The sequence below is a fragment of the Periplaneta americana genome, chromosome 7 (assembly GCF_040183065.1).
Source record: "Periplaneta americana isolate PAMFEO1 chromosome 7, P.americana_PAMFEO1_priV1, whole genome shotgun sequence".
NCBI lineage: Eukaryota > Metazoa > Arthropoda > Insecta > Blattodea > Blattidae > Periplaneta > Periplaneta americana.
This window is the reverse complement of record NC_091123.1, coordinates 181096428-181116367: the sequence shown is the minus strand read 5'-3', so window position 1 is coordinate 181116367 and position 19940 is coordinate 181096428. Positions and strand designations below refer to the sequence as shown.

General features: G+C 35.6%; 1 protein-coding gene across 2 annotated transcripts in view; it reads right to left on the bottom strand.

The window, feature by feature from the left end:
* Positions 1-19940, bottom strand: part of dachs (unconventional myosin-IXb-like dachs) — a 414275-nt gene that overhangs the window by 125071 nt on the left and 269264 nt on the right. For both annotated transcript variants that reach the window (XM_069832004.1, XM_069832005.1), the window contains one exon: positions 8428-8715. In XM_069832004.1, coding sequence (XP_069688105.1) covers positions 8428-8715 — 288 coding nt within the window. The remainder of the gene's footprint in view (positions 1-8427; positions 8716-19940) is intronic.

The following is a 19940-nucleotide window of genomic DNA, read 5'->3' as shown; positions in this document are numbered from 1 at the left end:
GAAATCATAACTGAAAATTAAACTTGGAATACCTTAACTTAACACATCAGCTCAGTTTTAAGTTCTAGTTCAGTGTGATATTGGAGGAAAGCGAAGCTTCAGCCACAAATATTTTCCTAAGCACCTTATTCTCGGACACCCTTAGCATTTGTTCCTTTGTCAAAGTAAGAGTCCAAGTTTCACAATCATACAGAGCAACCGGTATTATAAATGTTTTATAAATTCTATCATTTTTTTTTTAAACAGACTAGATGACAAAAGCTTCTCAACCGAATAATAGCAGTCCTTTCCCATATTTGTTCTGTTTTTAATCTCCTCTCGAGTGTCATTTTTTATTACTGTTGCTTTAAGATATTTTAATTTTTCCTCCTTTTCAAAGCATAGATTTCCAGTTTTTATATTTCCATTTTGTACTATGTTCTGGTCACGACACATAATCATATACACTACTGGTCAAAAGTTTTCGATCACCTATCACAACTATGGATTTGTGATTAAAACAGGGATTTCGTTTTGAATATTCTATCTTATCATAATGCCTGAGAGAGAAAATATTTATTTTGTTGGTCTATTTAGTTTTCCCGAGGTGTTAGTACATTGCAATAAAGTGTATACTTATAGTTTTGTCTGTGGATATTTCTAAATTGTCATATTTTCAAGCTTTTCTTAATTTTATTTATAAGCAAGTTACTGCCCGTGCCTCACTTCCTGAACTGTTTCTTTGCGGAGCGTGACGCAGAGGGGCAGAGTGGGAGGTCCTGGGTACCTCATGTGCCTACTCTACGTTCAACACATCGGACTTTTTAGGAATCCTTTCGTCAGCTATGGAGCAAGATCAGCCATGGACAAGCGAATGAATAGGCTGTCCCCTCACAAAACAAATTATGTTCTACTCATCAATTCCTGTAACTAAACGTTGATACCAGTGGTAGACTACAGTCTACCCGAGATTATCGACCTAATCGCGATTACGGTTGTTATGTGTACACATCCGTAAACTCTTTCCTCTATGGCAGTGTTTCTCTAACTTTTTCCACCGCGAAACCTCTTTTAATCTAAAGTATAACTGCGGAATACTTATAATATTATATTAGTATTTAATAATTAATAGACAAGTGAAAATTAGTATCTCAATAATTCTGTTCAGTGGGACGAATGTATTTGCTTTTTAAGCCTGCAATCTGGTTTTATGGCGGAAAGTTATAGTCTCATTTCTACTGTACTTCTGCATTTTGTCTTTTCGGTTTTTTGTTTTAGTGAACACACACGCAGAGAATCCAGTGATGAAAATGATAAGTATTATTTTCCGTTTTAGATGTTCATTAAACATATTATTATTATTATTATTATTATTATTATTATTATTATTATTATTATCATTGTCGGTGGTTTCATGTTATTATTGATCCATATTTTCGTAACATTTATATATTTTTTTAGTATCCACTAAGTATAAAAAAGCTACCGGAGCAGCCCAGTCGGTTAAGGCGCTTGCCTATCGATCCAGAGTTGCGCTCGGGCGCGGGTTCGATTCCCGCTTGGGCTGATTACCTAGTTGGATTTTTTCCGAGGTTTTCCCCAACAGTAAGGCGAATGTCAGGTAATCTATAGCGAATCCCCGGCCTCATCTCACCAAATACCATTTCGTTATCACCAATCCCATCGATGCAAAATAACCTAGTAGTTGATACAACGTCGTTAAATAACCAAGTAAAAGAAGTATGAAATAACAGTAAAGACCCCTGCAATGGCATAGGATAATGTTTTCAGCACATGTAATATGTAGCTGTGCCGCACGCTGCAACTGCCTTGACGGTCCGAGCAGATCTAAGGGCTATACTACACGAACGTTAAAAACGTTGCGTTGACAACGTTCTTTTACAGACACTTAGTTTTTGGTAATATGATCGCTTGTATAATTGCATGACTATACTACACAAACGTTGAAAGTGCTGCGTTTGGTTGAGTTGTTCCGACGTTGAGAAGTTTCAACGCAGAGGTCTGCGTTGGCAACGCCATCTTTTGCAAACGTATTCATACTACATGTGCGTCAACAACGCAACGTCAACAACAGACTGGATATTGTCAAGCAAATGCAGTTTTTACTACCTACTTTTGGTGAGAATGAAACCATTTCGAATATACCTCCACCTAAACAAGAAGACATGCCGGATGGTATTATTTCTCAGGCTACTTCGGGTCATGAGAGTAATGTAAACGACACCCAAATAAAATCGGGACCGTCTCTTCGCTCGACAGGGACAGGAAGAAAAGAAAAATCTAAAAATATTCTAGTAACCGCAACAAGGGATATTACAAATATATTATCAGAGAGCGTGGCCATACAAAGACAAGACAGAGATAATTACAAGGATGGAAACAAAGCTTTCCTATCATTTATCAAAATCATGGACAATTCACTTTCAGAGCTTGCAATTGAAGCCCGTTTCAAAGTTTCTGAAGTGTCCAGCAACGGGCAACATCAAGAATGTCCCAATTGTCAGAGTCGCCGTTGAATGTTATTGCCGATGGTTCAAATGATTCTGAGTTCATTGTTAATTTCAGTCAGTACTGATTTCTGCAGCTTGTAATGTTCTTAAACAAGACAGAGATAATTACAAGGATGGAAACAAAGCTTTACTATCATTTATCAAAATCATGCACAATTCAACTCCAGAGCTTGCAACTGAAGCCCGTTTCAAAGTTTCTGAAGTGTCCAGCAACGGGCAACATCAAGAATGTCCCAATTGTCAGAGTCGCCGTTGAATGTTATTGCCGATGGTTCAAATGATTCTGAGTTCATTGTTAATTTCAGTCAGTACTGATTTCTGCAGCTTGTAATGTTCTTAAAGACAAGACAGAGATAATTACAAGGATGGAAACAAAGCTTTCCTATCATTTATCAAAATCATGGACAATTCACCTCCAGAGCTTGCAACTGAAGCCCGCTTCAAAGTTTCTGAAGTGTCCAGCAACGGGCAACATCAAGAATGTCCCAATTGTCAGAGTCGCCGTTGAATGTTATTGCCGATGGTTCAAATGATTCTGAGTTCATTGTTAATTTCAGTCAGTACTGATTTCTGCAGCTTGTAATGTTCTTAAAGACAAGACAGAGATAATTACAAGGATGGAAACAAAGCTTTCCTATCATTTATCAAAATCATGGACAATTCACCTCCAGAGCTTGCAATTGAAGCCCGTTTCAAAGTTTCTGAAGTGTCCAGCAACGGGCAACATCAAGAATGTCCCAATTGTCAGAGTCGCCGTTGAATGTTATTGCCGATGGTTCAAATGATTCTGAGTTCATTGTTAATTTCAGTCAGTACTGATTTCTGCAGCTTGTAATGTTCTTAAACAAGACAGAGATAATTACAAGGATGGAAACAAAGCTTTACTATCATTTATCAAAATCATGCACAATTCAACTCCAGAGCTTGCAACTGAAGCCCGTTTCAAAGTTTCTGAAGTGTCCAGCAACGGGCAACATCAAGAATGTCCCAATTGTCAGAGTCGCCGTTGAATGTTATTGCCCATGGTTCAAATGATTCTGAGTTCATTGTTAATTTCAGTCAGTACTGATTTCTGCAGCTTGTAATGTTCTTAAAGACAAGACAGAGATAATTACAAGGATGGAAACAAAGCTTTCCTATCATTTATCAAAATCATGGACAATTCACCTCCAGAGCTTGCAACTGAAGCCCGCTTCAAAGTTTCTGAAGTGTCCAGCAACGGGCAACATCAAGAATGTCCCAATTGTCAGAGTCGCCGTTGAATGTTATTGCCGATGGTTCAAATGATTCTGAGTTCATTGTTAATTTCAGTCAGTACTGATTTCTGCAGCTTGTAATGTTCTTAAAGACAAGACAGAGATAATTACAAGGATGGAAACAAAGCTTTCCTATCATTTATCAAAATCATGGACAATTCACCTCCAGAGCTTGCAACTGAAGCCCGCTTCAAAGTTTCTGAAGTGTCCAGCAACGGGCAACATCAAGAATGTCCCAATTGTCAGAGTCGCCGTTGAATGTTATTGCCGATGGTTCAAATGATTCTGAGTTCATTGTTAATTTCAGTCAGTACTGATTTCTGCAGCTTGTAATGTTCTTAAAGACAAGACAGAGATAATTACAAGGATGGAAACAAAGCTTTCCTATCATTTATCAAAATCATGGACAATTCACCTCCAGAGCTTGCAATTGAAGCCCGTTTCAAAGTTTCTGAAGTGTCCAGCAACGGGCAACATCAAGAATGTCCCAATTGTCAGAGTCGCCGTTGAATGTTATTGCCGATGGTTCAAATGATTCTGAGTTCATTGTTAATTTCAGTCAGTACTGATTTCTGCAGCTTGTAATGTTCTTAAACAAGACAGAGATAATTACAAGGATGGAAACAAAGCTTTACTATCATTTATCAAAATCATGCACAATTCAACTCCAGAGCTTGCAACTGAAGCCCGTTTCAAAGTTTCTGAAGTGTCCAGCAACGGGCAACATCAAGAATGTCCCAATTGTCAGAGTCGCCGTTGAATGTTATTGCCGATGGTTCAAATGATTCTGAGTTCATTGTTAATTTCAGTCAGTACTGATTTCTGCAGCTTGTAATGTTCTTAAAGACAAGACAGAGATAATTACAAGGATGGAAACAAAGCTTTCCTATCATTTATCAAAATCATGGACAATTCACCTCCAGAGCTTGCAACTGAAGCCCGCTTCAAAGTTTCTGAAGTGTCCAGCAACGGGCAACATCAAGAATGTCCCAATTGTCAGAGTCGCCGTTGAATGTTATTGCCGATGGTTCAAATGATTCTGAGTTCATTGTTAATTTCAGTCAGTACTGATTTCTGCAGCTTGTAATGTTCTTAAAGACAAGACAGAGATAATTACAAGGATGGAAACAAAGCTTTCCTATCATTTATCAAAATCATGGACAATTCACCTCCAGAGCTTGCAATTGAAGCCCGTTTCAAAGTTTCTGAAGTGTCCAGCAACGGGCAACATCAAGAATGTCCCAATTGTCAGAGTCGCCGTTGAATGTTATTGCCGATGGTTCAAATGATTCTGAGTTCATTGTTAATTTCAGTCAGTACTGATTTCTGCAGCTTGTAATGTTCTTAATTTTCAACATATTATGCATAAAATAAAAATACAATAATTTTCTGCAGCTTGTAACGTTCTTAATTTTCAACATATTATGCATAAAGTAAAAATATAATAATTTTCTGCATCTTGTAACGTCCTTAATTTTCAACATATTATGCACAAAATAAAAATATAATCATTACAAATTAAGGCAAATTTTATTACTTACCTTAATGTTACAATCAGCTTTTCGACAGGATGAACTGATTTCCTTATTACAATATCAGCTTTCTTAATTTTATGAGAAATTAAATTCAAAAGATCATCAAAACTTTTTATTGACATTCTGTAATAGAGAAAAAACTTGTCGAGATACTGTCGGTGATTTTCAAATGCAGTACTGTATAAAACTTTCCTGTCGAAAGTCTCTTAATGTTTTCGGGATGAATCCACCATCTCATTTTCCTCCTTTTTGAGACAGACTTGTAAACTGAACACACAGCTGAGCTACATATGCAACTTGTATAACACCCATTGCAGTTCTGAAACCAAACACAGCGTCCCTAACGCAACGTGTAGTTTCTACATTTTTCATGCGTTACCAACGCCTGTCAACGCAACATTTTTAACGTTCCTGTAGTATAGCCCTAAGAGGCGTGGTTATAAGCACTAGGGAACTCTCGTCTCAGGACGAGACACACGGGCAGTACCACTGCCATCGTGATCTATACAGGCCGTAAGGCAGACCACGTGACTCGCTTAACAGCTGATCGCGAAGGGAGGTCTTTCAACCATATCAATTAGTTGCAGTACATGAAAAACAACATATATTTCTCTGAAATGCAGTGTAATTGCGTCAGTAAAATTTTAAACAGTGACTGTGAGACTCTTGAGACACAATTCACTTGCAACGTAAGGTATAATATTATTTTTGGTTTAAAAATTACGTTGTTGCAGGGTAATACCTACTTTTATTTCGATTAAACATTGCGCCCTTATGTGGTTAAGTGAATTTTTGGTGTTATAAACAGTAAATATGTGTAATAATATACACGTGAAAGTGAAACATTGACTGGGATGTAAAGTAAATTATGATTAGGCCTAAGTGCAGCGTTACTGATGTTACTCTTGTCTAATTCATTATTGTTAGTTTACCGTATTTGTTTTATTAAATTTAAATTATTGCGCCCTTTTTATGTGTAAATAACCTACATTATAAATAATACGACGTTTGATAATATACACAATTTGAACTAAAAGCGAGATAAATTATGCCTTATAGTTTTCATTACTGTTACAGTATCTAGTATTGTAATTAATTGAAATAAAGCACGCTCACTTCATTACGAAATTCTTGTTATGTTAACATGCTGAATTCTCTTCACATAAAAATAACACAGTTTTATAATCCTGCCACATTATACAACAAATAATGGAACTTTTGCACACATTACATTGAATAACAATTTAATTGTTTTATTTATTTGTTCCCTACTATACTGGGTCGTATTTAATTCTATTTATCTAACCTACCAGATGAAGTAACACACAACCGTACGTACCTAGACTAATTTCATAGGAGGGACTGTGGTAAATTTTCTACCTACCAGTAAGGAAGATAGATGTGCTAAATTAAAATCACAATATAAATAATTCTTTATTAAATCTCAATATAGCTTCCATTCCAAACTTAAAATGTTGATGCGAACAGGTTATGTTAACATGTAAAACTCCGTTCACATTAAAATAACACAGTTTTGTAATTATTTATGCAACATATTATGCAATAAGAAGTGAACGTATCTTATACACACATTACACTAAATAAAATTGAGCACCGACACGCATTAAAGTAATATATTTCACTCAGCTCCGTATACTCAAATAGAAAAGCCCGACCCATCGAGTGACGTCACACATCCTGCATTACGGCCTGGTCTAGATCACGATGGCAGTGGCAGTACTGTCATTGCAAGTTATCTTGAACCTTACATCCCCTAAGTCTGTCTTTGGAACTGCTCGGTACGGCATGTACTCATCAACGTAACGACACGGCAAGGCTGCCCCTCCCTCGGATAACGTGACTCTTTTCAAAAAACGTTGGTTCTTTTACCTTACGGCTCTCTACTGTAAAAGAACATGGTTCATTACATACATCATCATCTCACGACACTCCGGTTTTGAGAGGAGAACATGGTTTCGTAGCAGGTTTTAATTAACCTGTAATGAGTGAGTATTTAAATATAATCGTGTGTACACTCCTCTCTCATCCGGGCTGGGGACCGGCAATGGAGGAGTTACTACAGCTACTTCTGTACATTATATAGGCCTGCATGACTTACACCTTCAGCTAATATGTACATATTCTTATAACAATATTTTACAGGCTTATTATTTGAATTTACATTAATTTACAATTATACACAGTCCATATCCCTATCATTACTGCCATCATCGCTTGTTCCAAAATTAATTATTTCGCCAATGGCATCATCCATTCGGAATTATCTTCTTAATCGTAGGTACTACTTTCTGAACACGATAAAATTCTTCGATTGTATCCCGAATAACATGTTGATCGAAGTCGTCCACTTCAACTTTACACAAGTCTAATTATTATGGAATGAAATAATATGTTTAGTAGAACTATAAGAAAATAATAACTTACAACAGTAATTCATTATGTCGCTCTCAATACACACACTATTGTACATAACTATTATAGCAATAATTTCTAAACATTACATACCTATTCTTTCCCGGAGTAGTGTGAGGTTCATTCGGTTGTAATTCAATATTATTTTTAATTGTCTTCACGGAACTAATACTTTTGCAAGAGTATTTAGCCGCTCTCTCATATTCCTTAGCAAGAGGTTCCAGCAAATATTTGTTTAATTTTTCCTCCTCGCAAAGCTTAATTTTATTATATTTGCGATAATTTCTCTTTCTCGGCTATGGATAACAGCGTTACTTTTTCTCCGCGGTGGTGTGATTTCACCATAATTACTACCCTGTGGTTGCTGCTCCATGGTAACACTACTGGTACGCAGTGAAGGAAATAGTTCTATGTTTCTTGACATGAGATTATGCTGTGGAGCATGCGCAAACAACTCAGTTGGCTCCACCCGCGTTACGCGCTTCCTTCCCTCTGCCCCTCTGTCCCCGCTCAGAAGGTTCAAGATAACTTGCAATAACAGTACCTTGTTAGTAACTGAACTAGATAAGAATACATAAAATGCTGACTCTAAAGTCTAACATAAAGCTTCAGTATTTCTCAGGAACATGATACTCTACGATCAAATGAGGAGAATTCAATCAATTGTATTTGGCTTGAGATTGCCCTACTTACCGACAGTATTGATGTGTTGCGGAAGAGCGGGGAGAGCGGTGTGACGTGGAGGAACTATGGGCTGTTGATTGGCTGCCACAGTGCAGGGAGCTGTGCCGTGGATATTGTTGCTGTGGTGGTTGCTATTGTTGTTATTGTTGCTGCTGTTGTTGGAGGTTGTGTGAGGGGGAGGGGGCACGGTGGCTGCTGGTTGGCTCACGTGGAGACGGTTTCTTAGCGTCACGAGCTCCGTGCTCAAACTGCGCAGGCGCTGTTGTAGGTGTACAGCTTCGTTCGACGACGACGCATCTGAAAACATAACACAAATGTTGATTGATTACCAAGCTATCTTAAATACTGTACTTTCTTGTACCACGCGACGCTTTACCAGAGTTTTTTTCCTTATATAAAGATAAAATAATTTACATTGGTGCTATAATAGTACATTATGCAACGAGCCTATAATGAAGGTAATTAAGAAGTGAGTATGAATGTTTATGAAACGAGCGCAAGCGAGTTTAATCATTTTCATACGAGCTTCTTAATTACCATTATAGGCGAGTTTCATACCACTTTTTATGCTCGACCATATTTCTAACTTGATATTATTAATTTTTTAGCAATGTCCCGTATGTTGTGAGATGTGCGCAGACGCGAAAGTATTGATTTTTTTCCGAGGAACAGATGTGCACATTGACCTTGCTAGGCCATAAGAACCTACAGAGATAACATTGAAATAAAATTAGACATTGAAAAACGAATGACAAATTGAATTTATTTGAATATTATTTACAATTAACGCTAATTATTATAGTAACAGAACATAACCTTCTGCGACAGTATTGGATTTCCAGCCTCCGTGACTTTTCGCTAATTCTCTTTCGATTGCATATCCGAGAATAATCGATACTTGCGGTTTTATAACGGTAGAAAGCTGACCTGTCATTGGCTGAACAGTTGTAACCTGAGTCGTCATTGGCTGAAAGACCTGACCTTTAATGAGTAGGTGTACTTTAATGACATGCATTAAAGGTCTGCTACCAGGTGTATAATTACTACATTTCGGCATGGTCGAGCATAAAAAATATAAAGTAATTTATATTCATATCGTCGTTTGTTCCTGCAATAACTCCTATGTGACATATTTATCAATTTTCAGATTTTTGCTCTATTAAATAGCTTATCATGTCATACTCAATCTTTTTTTTAGATATGACTTTCTTTATGAATGATGTGTTTCATCCACTTAGTACAGTATAGTTGTACTGCTATGGAATTAATGTAATTATTCCTTCTTAACTCTTTATGATATATTAACGTTTAAAACATAACTGCAATATTATGAAATCAGTGTTAGTACTTTTGTTTTACAGGCAATATAAGTAATAACAAACAGAAAGAAGCCATATAAAAATAACGACATAAAATTTCATGTTCCGTTTGAAGTTTGTGCACCACTGTTTTCTCAATCCAACAGGGAATGAAGCTCTGATAGAATGATATTTTTGCCTAACATGAGAAAACGGGAGTACTCCGAGAAAATCCTGTGACCTTGTCCGTCACGATTGCCAATGTGAATTTCTTCATAAAAAGACTCCACGCTCCAACAAGACTCGAACCCGCTTATGGTGAAGATGTAGACCCACATCTACCGCAGGGAACACTCGACAATTATTAGTTTCATTTAATTCATACTATCTCTGTGCATATCAAATCTTTAGCATTTCCTGGCAAATACTGGTTCAGTTGTCGATAAATAGACTTGAATAAATGGGCTATAGGAACTGTCTATACGTTTGTTTGTAGGAAACACAGACACAGACATCTGCAGAGTTCCTGTAGTCTTCCAGTGGTCTTAACACATGCAACTCACCTGTTTTAATGAAGCTGGTCTTGTTCGAACTTAAAAAGCCATACATTTTCATGGATAAAATGTCTTAAATACCTTTTAACACTGGGATTTTAGCACGCTTTTCTTCACGTTTGGAGTCGATTGTCGAAACCATTAAAATTGGACAGCATAAAATATCAATATTTTTTGCTTGAAAGAACTCCTTAGCTGTACCTCCGTTAAGCAGTTCCTTAACCTTCCGCACGTTCTGTCCATAAAGGGTGTGTAACCACTTGAGATTACACTTTAAAGTGCACTTGCGATGCGTATTTCGCTAATTTTGTTTAATATGGTTTGTGTCGTGCTAGAAACATTGTTCTGTAATATTTTTCTGATTCCAACGTTTCAAGATATCACGTCTGAAATAGTAAAATACACTGAAATATGTATTTCTAAAAATGTTGCGCTTATTGTTAATACAGAAAGAATAGTTTCCCCTCCCTATTAGTTAAATAGATAATAATAATAATAATAATAATAATAATAATAATAATAATAATATTTATTTATTTAAATAATTAAATGGCGATCTTACTCGTGTTAATTATGTAAGCATGTGCGGCTTACAGCTGTTTCGGTGCTACTTAACACCATCCTCAGAGCCTACTAGATCTCGGCGCTATCTCAACTTCGCTGCCTGTTGTGTGGGTGTGTTCGTTTGATGAAGAGTTGTGTCAAAGAGTGTGTATGTTCTGAAATTGATCTGTGTGTTAAGAACTTGATTGGGGTGTGTTTTAGCGTGTCTGTATATTTCATATTGTTCTAGCGTGTTGAGTTTTTGGTTTTTGGGTTGTATGTGTAGGATTTCCATGTCTGTACTTATGTTATTGTATGCGTGGTTAGCATTAGTTATGTGTTGGGCATATGTAGATGTATTGTGTCCTCTGGTTATTGCTTTAATGTATTCTTTGTATCGAGTTTGGAATGATCTGCCTGTCTGTCCAATGTAGAAACTGTCGCAACTATTGCATGTGTGTTTGTATACGCCTGTGTGGTTGTATTTATTTGTTTGTGTTGTTTGTGTGTTGAGATGTCTTTGTAGTGTGTATTGTATTTATTTATTTAATCTGGCAGAGCTAAGGTCAGTAGGCCTTCTCTTCCGCCCGTCCAGACTCTAATTATAATTGAATACAATTCGCTTACAATAGTTATTACATTAATATTTAGACCGTAAAACAAAATGAAAGTGAATATCGGTAATGAAAGTTAGATAATTAATGTTAGTTAGACAATAATAAACATTGGTAAGAAATAATAATAATAATAATAATAATAATAATAATAATAATAATAATAGTGAGATAATTTAAATATTTATTCTGTGATATATATATATATATATATATATATAAAACCATTAAATATTGAGAAACTTGATACAACTATTATTATTAACGAGAATTGTTTGAAAAATATCTCCTTAGTCTATTCTTAAATTGGTTTGATGTGTGGCAGCCGCTGATATTACTCGGTAGGGACTCTTTGAATATAAAACTAAACTTTCTATAATTTATTTTATTACAACATTTTCACAATCGTCGACAAATAATAACAAATGAATAACACCTATCGACAAATACGAATAATAACAAATGAATGGCGCCTATCGACAAATACGAATAATAACAAATGAATAACACCTATCGACAAATACGAATAATAACAAATGAATGGCACCTATCGACAAATACGAATAATAACAAATGAATGACACATATTGACAAATAACGAACGGCGATCACACATGAAAATGTTAGCGTCCAAAAACAAACTATTTATTTAAATTAGAAATGATTAATAATATTTTATCTTTTTATTAAGATCGGCTAAAAAACAGTATGCAATACGTGTGTTAAGTGCATAACAGAATCTCGGAAACGGAAACGGAAAAGAGTATTCGTCTTGTCTTTTTCTTGATTCTGTTATAATGCATTTACCACGCTTGTATCGTAATATACTACTGTATAATGTATTCCTTGAAGTACATTGGTTTAAGTTACCATCGCAGCTTATCACGTTGCGAAATTTTCACCAGCATTACATCCGTTTGAATTAAGTACAGCATTTTTGAAGCTACACGTTGAACTGGAAAAGTTGCGATAACTACAACTATATCAATGACTGGCTGCTGAAATGTATTGAAATCACGGGTTGTGATACAGATATAATTGCAAATAATGGTAGTGTTCGATATCTGAAGGGGAACACGAAGCAGAAGACGCCGACCTGAAACATCGCACGTGATGGAAACGTAAGTGATAGCAGCACTTGTTGCCCTGTCTTCACGTTGTCATTATTGTTGGCACGTGACGCAGGCATGACGGATGGTTGACTTCTCGCTTTGCAACGTGCAACGTCATAAGTAAACAGATGTCTGTCGATCACTTTGTCGCAGATACCGTCTCAAAGCGCGCATGCCTAGCATTCTCAAGATCCGATAATCGAATCCAACTGCTGCTGGAGTAAAAACGAACTTGATGGTGTATACGCGTGGGGCAATATTATCGCTAGGGAACGGATTTCTAATGCCGTACCTATTTTGTTCCCTACATCCTAGACTATGTTATTCAGATATATCTACGTTTCGTGTACACAGTATCCTCTTGTAAAAATTCTATAGGACTTAAATGCGTAAATGAACCATGAACGCCTATAAATAGTTGAAATTAATTCATGTTTGTGCTTGAAAAATGCCGTTTTGGTATTTTACGTATATTTAAAATAAAAATGTCGGTACTAAAAAATAAAAAAAAGTCAACATAACAAAAATGCTATTAAAAAATCTTACAAATATTAGTCTGGCAAGTTCGAGGCACATGTCATGATAAAAATTGTATTTCGCGTTTTATCGCGAATATTTTATCAACAGTAATCTCACTAGAGGTTTTGATTTATCTAGAGAAAATCAAAACTCGAGTGAGATTTAATTGACTATTACACGATTAGAAGAAAGTATATAAAGATTATAAGTAACAAAGTACTCCAATACAATAAAATATTAATTGACTTACGAAAATAAACCAGTCTTCAAATGTATTATTGCACCATTACGCTAGATGGCAGTTGTGCCAACTATGGAATCTTCATTGAACTCTGTAGACGGTTACTAGTCAAGAAAGCTTTGTTGATACAGTTTCATTTTTATTAAGACAGTTGCATTCCACTTCAATTATCCGAATCCCAGTAATCAACGTCACTTGACAGATGATTTTCAATAAATCTTAATATTGAACAATCTCTGATATCCATAATATCATATAGCAGAAGCTATAACATAACCTAACTAATATACACAAGTGTTAGAAAAGTTTTAATTAACGACGATGACATAAAAAATAAACATGAATAATTTTAAAAGGAATAATTATTGAATGTACAATTTTCAAATTTGAATGTGGTTGGTGGTTCAATTGATGTTATATTGGACGTGTGTTTAATAGAAGTGGAACTCGTTGATTTAGGCCTACATGGTGTATTCAACCTATTCAGGATTTCCGAATGGTGCTCTTCATTTATTTGTAAATCGGATTTCAGAAGATGCATAGGTATGATCAGTGATTTTTATTAATTCTTGTTCTTGAATGCCAATGCGAGTCATATTTGAAACTGCTGTGCATCGACTGGAGTGGTTTGTAATTTTATATATATATATTTTTTTTTTTGACGTCCAGACCAGCGCAGTTTCAAATGTTGCAAACAAAGAAACAAATACTAGGGACGCGATAAAATTAAACAAATGCTAGGGACGCGATAAAGTTGTGCGATAAGCAGCCATGATTGGTCGAAATACGTCCTTTCGTACCGTTTTATTGGTCAAAAGTAGTATGACGTAGTAAGAGTGTAATAGTCTATAGTAATCTCAGACCTCGAGTGACATTTATTAGAACTATTTCGTGAATAAAATAAAAATGTAAATAATATATCCCTAAAATTCGATCACAAACTGTTAATAATTGTATATTTACGAATACGTAACCTGTCCAGACATTGTGAAATTGAAATAGATGAATATCGATTACTGCAATAAAGAAATTCGATATTATTATTCAGTAATGCCAATTAAGAAAAGCGAAATAGATGTTTAACAATGTAAATTACATGTACTTCGCTTTTCTCTCGTTATTGTAACATAAATACATTTTCATTATCTGCTGAAATCATAGTTTATTTTAAAATTTTATAATATAATTACAGTAACCTGATTAATACATTAATTAAATGAAGAATTGTTGAAAATGTAGTTATGAAATCTGAATGAAGGAGTGTAATTTTCTTCACATAACCTACAATGGATATGGAATTAGAACATGAAGATGTGGATGTGGAAGTAGAATTACGTACATTATTTAGTACTTCATCGTTACATTACACACTACACTGGGAACTAAGAACTATGTAATATGTGTGGAAACGGCTATATAGCTATGCTTATGTATTCACACTACAGCGAGACATATGTTGCTAAACAGTGAAGCCATCTCTGCACAGATAAATAATGAAACACGAATTTTATTACGCCATAAGGAACGAAGTTTGATCAAAGACCTTGTATATAATACTATACAAGATCTTTGGGTTTGATATGCGCTGATGTTACATAAATTTGAACATCTGAGTTTCTATTAATTGTTTAATTTCATTCACGTAATATAAGTGTTATAGACTACAATTAGATTACTGTAGTTACCTGTGGACGCGGGACAATGTCAGTTGTGCCTTATTTCGACCGTTACTCCGTGCTACAGAAAAGCATTTTCCATAGCTTGACAAATGTATTCTCGCTGTAGTGTGTAACGAGACTAAAGCTGCATCTACACAGATCAATTTTCTGTGCGCGTATACATGCAATCTGGGAAGAATATTGAAATGATTAAGTTTAAAACGTACGTTCAATTAAGATGCATGAAGATTTTGTGTCTACATGGTGCACCGTTTTGAACGTCGTCTTCACTGCGTAAATATATTAATTAATATTAGCAATCAATCTTTCATTCATTGCTTGAATGCATAAACTTGAAATAACAGTTTAACCGTGTATATGCTCATCAATTTAAGGGGAAACAGTTGGCGATACCGACTAAACAAAAGAACGTCCATGCGATAAATTGTTAGCGATAAATCTAGCTGCAAAAATTATCGCGATGTTTGACTGTGATTAGTTGGAATTCAAAATTTCATTACATTTCATTGGTCGAAAATTGAATGACGTCATATAAACGAAATAGTCGCAAAAATTCCCTGTGATTAGGAAACGTTTCTTAATGCGAAAAAGAATGTGATGTATAAACAATTAAATACTCTTTTAAAGTATCAAAATACAGAGGTGCCATTTGAAATTTTAAAGTGGGAAGCTGGGCTGAGGGGGTGAAATCTGATGTGCAATTAAGACTGGTTTTAAACTTGCCCCTCAATATCTAAATTGACGTGTTTTTTGTTTAATTAAATTATATAGTTATTTAGACTGGGAAGTTTAGAAACGAAAGCCCTGTATATGCAAATATTTGAATATCCGTTTCAGTTATTGTTATTACCGCGAGACCTGTGGCACCATCCTATGAATTCGTTTTTATTTTTTTAACTCTTATAAAGTCAAAATATAGGGTCTTGTTTTTAGATTTAATTTAATGACTCTACTTTAAATTCAAACTGAAATTTAATGTCACTACACTTGTTGAATGGCATTATCCGTTGACATTTGCAGAAATTCTCTCCTGCGAATAGTCCAGAAAAGTTGTTGTCGCCACTGACTCGTCCCATTAAAAACTAAATAAAAACATTTTTTTCAGTGTACTTAGCAGCTAAAAGGCGTTCCAGTTCGATTAAGACATCTTAGCTATTGGTTTAAATGCAAACATTTTCTACTGACATTTGTTATGGTTTGTGAGGAGGCCTACTTCTTTTTGTGGAGAACATCTGAGAAGTTGCTCTGTAAACGAAAGGATATGGGTATGTTCAGAGGAATTGTTACAAGTAAACCTCCACGTTATTATGACATTAGTGAGGTATAAAGACTTGTAGTAGAACGATGTTATTGTAGTTGCAAATGCGTTTGGGTCATTCCGTCGTTACGGGTGTGACAAATACAAGGACATCATTTTATTTTTACTAACGTTTTCAATATTAACCATGATTCCCTATCTAGTGCGTGCATTTGAAATATCAATTAACAATGGTACTGTCCCGCGAGATTGGAAAGATGCAATAGTGGTGCCAATTTATAAGTCAGGGTCTCTCTCAGATACAAAAAATTACAGAACGGCACACCAGCAAAAAATATGTGTTTATTTACACTTTCAATGCGGAATCTAACCATATATTTTTAAAATATTTTTTCGTGGGCAAAGGCATCTTAATGAAGAAAAATCTAAATTTCTCCATTTCCATAAAAAGTAAGAAAAACTGTTTACATGTCAATATAAACTTTAATTTCTCAGCATCAAAATAAACCATGATTTTGATCATTGGGTGAAAAGGTTTCGGAGCCACAAAGTTTAAAGTTGCTAATTTTATGAAAATACGATAAATTTAAATATTTTAAATTTAAACACTATGAAGTTCTGATGCCTCAAACTTTGCATAAAGTATTGTATCACAGTTCTCTACGTACAAAAATGTTTCATTGTATTTAAAAATTGCAAGGTCAATTTTCTCTATATTTCGGTCGATTTGAGATGGAATAGCCCGTTAGAGTTCAGTGTGTGCAATACTGTGTGAAAGACTTCCGTGCATGAGTCAGTACTGAAATTGGATTCTTAGTAGCAATAATTATTTATAGAACATACACGTGTTTATTGATTTAATTAAAACATTTAATATACTCTACAAATTTAGTGTGCAAAGTTCTGTCATTTTATGTACTGTTACATTTATTCTCTGCAACATTTCAACGTATAGTGACTAGATAAGTGTTTGTGTTTTTTTTTTTAATTGTCGGTGTCCCATGATGGATCATAAGTAGAGACAGGATTTCCATGCAAATGAATGTTTTTATATAAGCTTGCTACAATTCTCAAACTTTGCAAATATCCGTTTCATGGCTTAGTGTTTCGAAATATGTATACCTTTCCCGTGCATAGTGGTAAATTCATCCATAATGCATATTTTTTTAGATTTTAAGTTTAATAATGCATATTTTGAGGTTTATGTTGCATATTACATCCATTTTTATAGTTTCATTGCATATTTTATATTAAATCGCATGATACTGCATTTTATAAATGTTGCCTTGTAGAGTTTGGTATTTCTGAGCTTACAATATTTGAGTAGGCCTATATGTACTGAAAAATATGAGTGAAACGCTAACTGTTTGCAGGGTTTCTACCTGAGGACTACCAGTAATTCTATCATTGTATTGTCACACTGGAATTCCACACTCCTGTTCTATACTAGTCTTACCCTGAGACTAAAATTATTATTAGAAGGATGCCTCTTCTGCTCCCTTCCCTACTTTGTAGTTTGGGGACAATAGCACTAACATTTTCTTTAATTTGGAAAGATCATCATCATCATTATCATCCATAGTGCTACAGCCCGGATCGGGCCTCGGCTTCCTTAAGAATTCTTCTCCATCGGTCTCGATCTTTAGCCATCGTCCACCAGTTCTTCACTCCAAGCCTCTTAATGTCGTCCATAACACAGTCCATCCATCGTAGCTTTGTCCTTCCAACTCTTCTTCCTCCAGCTATCCCATTTTCCATAACCTTCCTAGGTATTTCACATTCATCCATTCTCTTAACATGCCCTGCCCATCTCAGACGAGCAATCTTAATGGATGTTATTATATCGGGAGACTCATAAAGCTGGTATAATTCGTTATTATATCTTATTCTCCAAGTTTCACCATCCCTTACAGGTCCAAAAATCCTTCGCAATATCTTCCTTTCAAATGCGGCCAATCTAAATTTATCCTTTTCCAATTTGGAAAGATAGATAGGCAGAAGGTCTGTAGTATGCTACATATACAAGTGTTTTGTGAATTAGCTACTGTATTTGTGAAGTGTTGTAATGCCCCCGATTAAATGTTCGAGAAGAGATCTTGTGGCACAGTGGATCAAGGGAAAAGAATATCTTAGAAATTTGGAAAGACTGTTAGTAGTACATTGTGCCATTCGAAAATGAAATGTAAGTTTCAATTTTTATAGTGCATGTTTTCAGTGTTTCTTTTCCCCCTTCATTGTGCATATTTGGCCATTTGATAGTGCTTGGATGCATGTATATTTGGCCATTTGATAGTGCATGGATGCATGCATATTTGGCCATTTGATAGTGCATGGATGCATGTATATTTGACCATTTGATAGTGCTTGGATGCATGCATATTTGGCCATTTGATAGTGCTTGGATGCATGTATATTTGGCCATTTGATAGTGCATGGATGCATGCATATTTGGCCATTTGATAGTGCATGGATGCATGTATATTTGACCATTTGATAGTGCTTGAATGCATGCATATTTGGCCATTTGATAGTGCATGGATGCATGCATATTTGGCCATTTGATAGTGCATGGATGCATGCATATTTGGCCATTTGATAGTGCATGGATGCATGTATATTTGACGATTTGATAGTGCTTGGATGCATGCATATTTGGCCATTTGATAGTGCTTGAATGCATGCATATTTGGCCATTTGATAGTGCATGGATGCATGCATATTTGGCCATTTGATAGTGCATGGATGCATGCATATTTGGCCATTTGATAGTGCATGGATGTATGTATATTTGACCATTTGATAGTGCTTGGATGCATGCATATTTGGCCATTTGATAGTGCATGGATGCATGCATATTTGGCCATTTGATAGTGCATGGATGCATGCATATTTGGCCATTTGATAGTGCATGGATGCATGTATATTTGGCCATTTGATAGTGCTTGGATGCATGCATATTTGGCCATTTGATAGTGCATGGATGCATGCATATTTGGCCATTTGATACTGCATGGATGCATGTATATATGGCCATTTGATAGTGCTTGGATGCATGCATATTTGGCCATTTGATAGTGCATGGATGCATGCATATTTGGCCATTTGATAGTACTTGGATGCATGTATATTTGGCCATTTGATAGTGCATGGAAGCATGTATATTTGGCCATTTGGTAGTGCTTGAATGCATGCATATTTGGCCATTTGATAGTGCATGGATGCATGCATATTTGGCCATTTGATAGTGCATGGATGCATGCATATTTGGCCATTTGATAGTGCATGGATGCATGTATATTTGGCCATTTGATAGTGCGTGGATGCATGCATATTTGGCCATTTGATAGTGCATGAATGCATGCATATTTGGCCATTTGATAGTGCATGGATGCATGCATATTTGGCCATTTGATAGTGCATGGATGCATGCATATTTGGCCATTTGATAGTGCATGGATGCATGTATATTTCGCCATTTGAGAGTGCATGGATGCATGCATATTTGGCCATTGGATAGTGCATGGATGCATGTATATTTGGCCATTTGATAGTGCATGGATGCATGTATATTTGGCCATTTGATAGTGCATGGATGCATGCATATTTGGCCATTGGATAGTGCATGGATGCATGCATATTTGGCCATTTGATAGTGCATGGATGCATGTATATTTGGCCATTTGATAGTGCATGGGTGCATGCAT